The sequence below is a fragment of the Lichenostomus cassidix genome, chromosome 12 (assembly GCF_008360975.1).
Source record: "Lichenostomus cassidix isolate B80296 chromosome 12, HeHo_3.0, whole genome shotgun sequence".
NCBI classification, from domain to species: Eukaryota; Metazoa; Chordata; class Aves; order Passeriformes; family Meliphagidae; genus Lichenostomus; species Lichenostomus cassidix.
In genome coordinates, this window is record NC_139493.1 from 8,687,589 (window position 1) to 8,694,037 (window position 6,449).

Sequence of the window (6,449 nt, forward strand, 5' to 3'; positions counted from 1 at the left end):
ACATCTGTCCCCCAAAAGCCAGCGCAACCCCACACCTTGCCCCTCAGTTGTCTGCTGCCACTGCCCCACTTCCCCTGCCTGCAGTGCCAGGGCTGCCAGGGTCTCCCAGTTTATTGCCAGATGTCGGGGCGGTTGGGGTTACACCAGACAAACGCTACGGGAAGCAGTTAGTGAGTGGGGGGCTGTGGGGGCCGCGGGCAGGGGCCAGGGAAGGGCTGTCCCACTCGCTCCCCCGGCCTGCGGCCTCCCTGCCAGCCCCCCGGACCGCCACGCTCCCCCGTGCTGGGGACCCTTCCCGCGCCCTGTGGCCGCCCTGGCTCCGCGGCCCCCAGCACCCCCCACCTCGCTGTGTTCACCCCCCTGCAGCGAGGCCGGCGGCCGGGGCGGCATGGGGGGCATGGGGCAGCATGGGTGGGAGGCGGTGCTGGCATTATTGCTATGGCGGGCGGGAGCAGCGCGACCCTCCCCACGCTCAGATCACAGTCTCGAAGAGCGTCGCCTTCTCCTTGGGGGGCTCTGGGGCCAGCAGCTTGGCTTCTGCCTCGGGCGTCAGGTACTCTAGGTGGTGTTGGCCCCAGATTGGAGTGGTCAGGAGCTGCCAGCGCTGTGGGGACACCATCTGGGTGTCAGAATCTGGGGACAGCAGCACTGGCACTGCCTGGACCCAGCTTGGTGAATTCCCCCCAATGCACAGGGATAGGACTGAGGTGGGGAAACGGGCAGGATTTGGATGGGGGTGGAGGTGAGACTGGGACAGGGAAGGGATTGAAATGGGATTGAGAAAGGGACAGAGATTGCATGGGGACAGGGATGGGACTGAGACACTGACAGGATTAAGACAGTGATGTCAGCAAGGATTGGGTTTGGGTGAGGCTGGGAGTGAGACAGCAGTGGGGATGGGAATCTGACGGGAGTGTGACCAATGAGGACAGTAATGGGACTTGGGCGGGGGTGAACCTAGGATGGCAAAGGAATTCAGTGGGATTGAGAGAGGGATGGGGATTGCAATGATGGGGACATGCATAGGATTTGGCTGCGATAGGGATAGGGATAGAACTGAGACAGTAATGCAAGCATCAGTGGGATTCAGGTAAAGCTGGGAATGAGACAGTGATGGGGACAGGGACGGGACTTGGATGGGAATGAGACTGTGATGAAGATAGGGATGGGATCTGGCTGTGGATGGGACTGAGATGGCAATGTGGATGGTGGGATTTGAATGGGACTAGGCTGGGGACAGGACAGAGGACAGGGATGGCTGAGAATGGGGTGGGGACAGAGGCAGGAGTGACCCCGCTGCACTGCCCTCACCTCACGAAAGGAGCCTTTGCAGCTCAGGAGCTTGTAGATAACGGTGCAGGGGATGCAGAGCATGGAGGAGAGTGCCAGGACCCAGCCGATGGCTTCCCCCCACCACGGATACACATACGTCTTATTGTATGTCAGCGGCTTGTAGTTCACCACGTGGAACACAAAGATGCCCTGGGTGGAGAGAGAGGGGTGAGGGCCCGCGGGGCAGGGAGCTGGCGGTCCCCACCCCCGACGCGTGTCACCCCCGAAACCCACGACGCGCACACCGCCCCACGGTCGCGACATGCGTGTGCTTATAGCGGCCGCCGGGGGGCGCTCAGTGCCCGTGGCACAGCTCGGGGCGGTGGCCCCACGCGTGTCCCCACGCACGATGGCCTTGCTCACCACGCAGACCAGCGGTGTCACCACAGCCCAGCACCACTTCATGACGGGCAGGGGCCGGTAGCCGATCATACGGGCCACATCGTCCATGAAGCGGTCAGCACCTGCAGGGAGGAGGGCGTCAACCGGGGCACTAGTGTCCCCCTTGTGTCCCCCCATCATGTCCCCCTGGCCTCACCATAGACCCAGGCAATGACCACGCACTCCCAGAAAGCCTGCCACAGCAGCGTGATCCCACTGGCCGAGTAGTTGTCAAAGAGCTGGAACACGTACATGCCGCCCTGCCAGGAAGGTGCCGGTGTCACCAGCATTGTGCTGGCTGCCCTGCACACCTCCACACCGGCATTGTCATAGCCTTGCCAGCACCAAGTACCCCACCTGGCAAGGACACCCTGCATACCATGGGCACCCTCCTCCCACAGCACCCCTACACCACGGGCAGCTCCACTGACACGGGGGCAGCAGCCCCAGGGAGCTCCCACCCCATGGCAGGACCTCACGGGAGGTGATGCCTCAGCAACAGGCACAGGTGCCCAGTGTGGGGCTGGCTGGCAGTGTCCCTGCTGCGTCCCCCACCTGCGTGACCATGGAGAGGTCAATGAGGCAACAGACGACGCAGCAGAGCGCAGCGGTGAGCTCACGGCGCAGCGAGCCAGCCCCCGGCTGGGGGAACAGGTCCAGGATGCCCGTGATGAAACCCTCCACACCGACAAACTGTGGCACAAAGCAGGGCTCAGTGGGGACGTGCCACCCATCCTCCGCCTCTTCCCCATTTCCCTGCTTGTCACAGCACCTGGCTGTCCAGCCCCAGCACGAGGAGCATGATGAAGAAGAGCGTGGCCCACAGCGGAGACAAGGGCATCAGCGTCACAGCTTTGGGGTAGGCGATGAAAGCCAGCCCAGGACCTGTGGGACAGTGGGGTGAGAGGTGCCACTCAAGGAGTGACACAGAGGACAGAGTGCCAGTTGGCACGCACCGCACATCACTCACCAGACTCGGCCACCACGGAGATGTCCACACTTTGCTCAGAGGCCATGAAGCCAAGCACGGAGAAGACAACGAAGCCGGCAAAGAAGCTGGTGCAGCTGTTGATCACAGCCAGGATGTAGGCATCCCTGTGGGCGGAGCGTGTCAGGAGGTGCCAGGGGGCACTGGGGGACACACCAGGGTGCCTGCCTGCAGCTGGCACAGCTCTACCTGTAGCAGTTGTTGTGGAAGCGGTTGTAGCTGCCCAGTGCAGTCAGGGCGCCCAGCCCAATGGCATAGGAGAAGAAAACCTGGGTGCCGGCATCAATCCAGACCTGGGGTGCGAGGGTGTCAGGGGCTGATGAGGGTGACAGGGGAGTGTCCAGCAGCCAACTCCCTGCTGCCCTCCCCACTGCCCTCACCTGTGCTTCAACCAGCTTGGACCAGTCAGGTTTCAGGTAGTAGATGATGCCGCCCAGTGCGCCAGGCAGTGTTACCCCGTGGACCAGGAGCAGGATGAGGACCACATACGGGAAGAGTGCCGTGAAGTAGACAATCTGAAGAGCAGTGGGTGGCCATGAGACCCCCCAGGCCATGGCTCTCTGTCATGTGCCACAAATGTCCCAGCAGGACCAGAGCTTGGGAATGTCCCCAGCAGCTGGTAGCACCTCCTGATGTGGGACACGGGCCTCCTACCCCTGTAGGCTGTGGCACAGGAGGGCAGAAGCCAGCAGTGCTGTGTGTTGCAGTGCCATTCCCTCATGCCAGTGGCCCTGACGCATGTTCCCCCTGCCAGCATTACCTTTCCAGTCGACTTGACACCCTTCCAGATGCAGAAGTAGACAACGACCCAGGTGGTGACCAAGCAGAGGATCATATGCCAGTTCATCTCCCCTGGCTCGCTGAGGCCCCCAGAGAGACGCAGCACCTTGTTCCTGCAGAGGGGGCTGTGCTGAGCACCAGCATGACACCCCCAGCGCCAGGCGACACCCTCCTGGTTCCCACACTCACTCCCAAAACTCAATGACAGGCGAGCGCTTGTTGGTCATGTCGGCGCAGCTGAAGTTGGAGGTCCAAGTGCTGGCAGTGGCATTAGTGCTGACATTGTGGCACAGGTCCGGGTTGAAGAGCTCCGTGCACTGCTCCGTGTTCCAGGAGTGGCCACAGGTGGCCCAGGGCAGGGTGTCGGTCAGTGAGTGCACCAGGTAAAAGAGCCCCCACACCAGGATCATGATGTAGTAGGAGTTGCAGAAGAAGACGATCACCATAGAGGCCAGGCCTAAACCTGTGGCACGGGGAGATCAGAGCGCACAGGCACCTGTGGGCACCTCACACCCAGCATGGAGTGGGACGTGGGGTGCTGTAGGGATGGGGGAGGACAGAGGAGAACTGACAGGGACAGGACAGGGGTGAGCTGGTGGGAATGGGACGGGGAAGCTGGCAGCCCCAGGCAGGACAGGACAGGGTGGGGACAGCTGGCAGCATGGCACAGGACCAGGGAGAGCCGGCAGGATACTGCTGAACTGGGGATCCAGCAGCATGCAGGCAGGGAGCCACAGGGGCAGGCAAGGCAGGCAGCGCAGCATGAGGCACCATGGGGCACAGGTGCAGGCAGCTGCCACCCTTGGCCGGGGCACAGGGCAGCAGTGGGACACGGGCAAGGTGCAGGGGAGCAGGCAGGGCGTGGGCAGGCTGCTGCCGGCCCCAGCAGGCTGCGGGCAGCCGAGGCACAGTCAGGGTGCAGGCAGGGTGCCGGGGGCCCTGGGCAGGGTGCAGGGGCCGCGGGAAGGGTGCAGGCAGGGCGCGGGCAGGGTGCGGCGTTACCCTTGAAGAGGGGGGCGATGTTCCAGGCGCCGATGCCCCCCTGCTTCATGAACTGCCCCAGAGCCACCTCCAAGAAGAAGATGGGGATGCCACCCACGAAGACGATGAGCAGGTAGGGGATGAGGAAGACGCCTGGGGCCGGGGGCAGGGGGCCGGCTCAGCCGCCGCCGTCCCCCCGGCCCCCCCTTTTGCTCCCCCCCTTCCCCGCACCGCCCGCCCGGACGCAGCGAATGGCGAAGGCGCCTCCGCGCCCTCCCCTCGCCGCGATGTAGGTCAGCACGGGCAGGTGGTGGGGGGCTCCCATGGACCCCCGCCCCGTGGGTGACTCCAGACCCCCGCGGGGCGGCCCACGAGCCTCTCGAAGGCGCAGGGCGAGCTGCCCCAGCGTGGGGTGACCCCCAGGCACACATTCTGGGGCGGGAAGGGGGTGCCCCCCGCGCCGCGGGGTGCAACCCCGCGGCATGGGGCGAGCACGGGGCTCACCTCCGCCGTTCTTGTAGCACAGGTAGGGGAAGCGCCAGACGTTGCCCAGCCCCACGGCGAAGCCCACGCAGGACATGATGAAATCCATCTGCCGGGTCCATGTCTCCCGTTCGGGGACGGCCTCTTTGGGGGGACCAGGGGGTCGCACCAGTGGTGCCGTCACTGTTCGCTCCTTGCCCACCGTGGGGGGCTCTGCACCCTCCACCCCGCCGGGGCCCTCTGCCGAGACGGGGGGAGGGGGAATGCCCACGCCGCCGTCACGCGCGCCCGTGGGGGCGCGGGGGGGCGGGGGGAAGCACCTCCCCCCCCGCGTGCCCCTCTTCGCGCGTAGGGGCGTGACGTCAGATGTCAGGCCGGCGCGTGACGTCACAATGCAGAGCGGTGACTCACCCCGCGGCGGCGGGAGGGGGCGCGCCGCGGTCGCGCGTGGCCGTGGGCACCCCTCTCCCCCTCCCCAAGCTCACCCCTTCCCGGCGCTCCCCGCTTACCGGAGCCCGCAGGGGCAGCGGCGACCGCGGCTGTGGCGGCGGTGTCGCGTCGCGGGGCGTCGGGCGGCTGCGGGGAGGCCGTGTCGCTGGGGACGGGGGGCATGTCGCGGGGGGCCGGGGAGCGGAGGCGGGTCGGGGGCGGCTCCGTGGCCGAGGGGGGCTCAGAAGCAATCCACGAAGCACTTGAAGGTGAGTCGGAAGAACCTCATTGAGGGCGGCGGGGCGCGGCGGGGCGGGCCGGGCCGGGCGGGCGGCTCAGAGCCGGGCTGCGGGGCCGGCGCCGCGCGGCCGCTCCGGGGCTCTCTGCGCCGCGGCACCGGGCGGCGGCGGAGGCAGCGACCGGCCGCACCGCCCCCCGAGCCCCATTGGCCGCGCCACCCGCCCGCGGCTTGACGGGACTTGCAGTCCCAACGCACTGGCACGGGCCCCGGGGCGAGGCGGGGGGCACGGGGGACAAGGCACACCCGGCGGGAGTCTGAGCACGACGGACAGCGGGGTCGGCGTAGCAACGGGGAATACCGGGCACGAGGGACACCAGGCAGTAGGGCGCACCCGGGGACACTGGGGAACGGGGCGCTAGGAACAGCAGGCAACAAGACAGCAGCAGGGGACGAAGCACTTCAGCACACACCAGGCACTAGAGCTCCGGGACTTGCACGTCTCGCCACGCCAGCACCAGGGCACCGGAGAAGACACGAGGCACTACAGCGGCAGGATTTGCACCAGGGGACACCGGACAACAGGGTGCAGCCAGCAGCAGAGCACATAGAGGGGCAGCAGGTACCAGGAGACACTGTCCCCCCGCCGCTGTAGAGTGCACCCAGCAGCGGCACCAAGAAACACTGGTTCCTGAAGGATATTAGGGGACAGCAAGCACCAAGGCACACCAGGGAACACGGGAGCATGGGGGCACCTGGGGCACCAGGGACCAGAGGGTCCCACCAGCACACTAGGGATATGGTGCCCTGGCTCACCAGGGACCAGAGGGTCCCAAG

The 6,449-nt window shown here is 66.0% G+C and overlaps 1 protein-coding gene across 3 annotated transcripts; it reads right to left on the reverse strand.

The window, feature by feature from the left end:
- Positions 1 to 93: 93 nt before the first annotated feature.
- SLC6A8 (solute carrier family 6 member 8) lies at positions 94 to 5,759 on the reverse strand. 3 transcript variants are annotated; one of them, XM_085072487.1, is made up of 14 exons: positions 5,455 to 5,758; positions 4,967 to 5,185; positions 4,484 to 4,615; positions 3,671 to 3,944; positions 3,462 to 3,594; positions 3,082 to 3,216; positions 2,891 to 2,994; positions 2,684 to 2,808; positions 2,486 to 2,598; positions 2,269 to 2,406; positions 1,871 to 1,973; positions 1,696 to 1,796; positions 1,312 to 1,482; positions 94 to 604 (listed from the first exon to the last, which is right to left on the reverse strand). In XM_085072487.1, exons 1-14 carry the CDS (start codon positions 5,555 to 5,557, stop codon positions 473 to 475), a joined length of 1,983 nt encoding a protein of 660 aa, XP_084928613.1. In that variant the 5' UTR covers positions 5,558 to 5,758; the 3' UTR covers positions 94 to 472. The 3 variants fall into 3 exon arrangements, with proteins under 3 accessions (XP_084928613.1, XP_084928614.1, XP_084928615.1); XM_085072488.1 differs by having other exon boundaries at positions 4,967 to 5,089; positions 5,455 to 5,757; XM_085072489.1 differs by lacking the exon at positions 2,269 to 2,406 and having other exon boundaries at positions 5,455 to 5,759.
- Positions 5,760 to 6,449: the final 690 nt, after the last annotated feature.

Coding starts and splice junctions, on each gene's coding strand:
- SLC6A8 (XM_085072487.1), bottom strand. CDS start 5,557: ATGCCCCCCGTCCCCAGCGACACGGCCTCCCCGCAGCCGCCCGACGCC. Junction 3,945..4,483: donor CATCGCCCCCCTCTTCAAGG/GTAACGCCGCAC, acceptor CCCGTGCCACAG/GTTTAGGCCTGGCCTCTATG. Junction 3,595..3,670: donor CCTGTCATTGAGTTTTGGGA/GTGAGTGTGGGA, acceptor CCCCCTCTGCAG/GAACAAGGTGCTGCGTCTCT.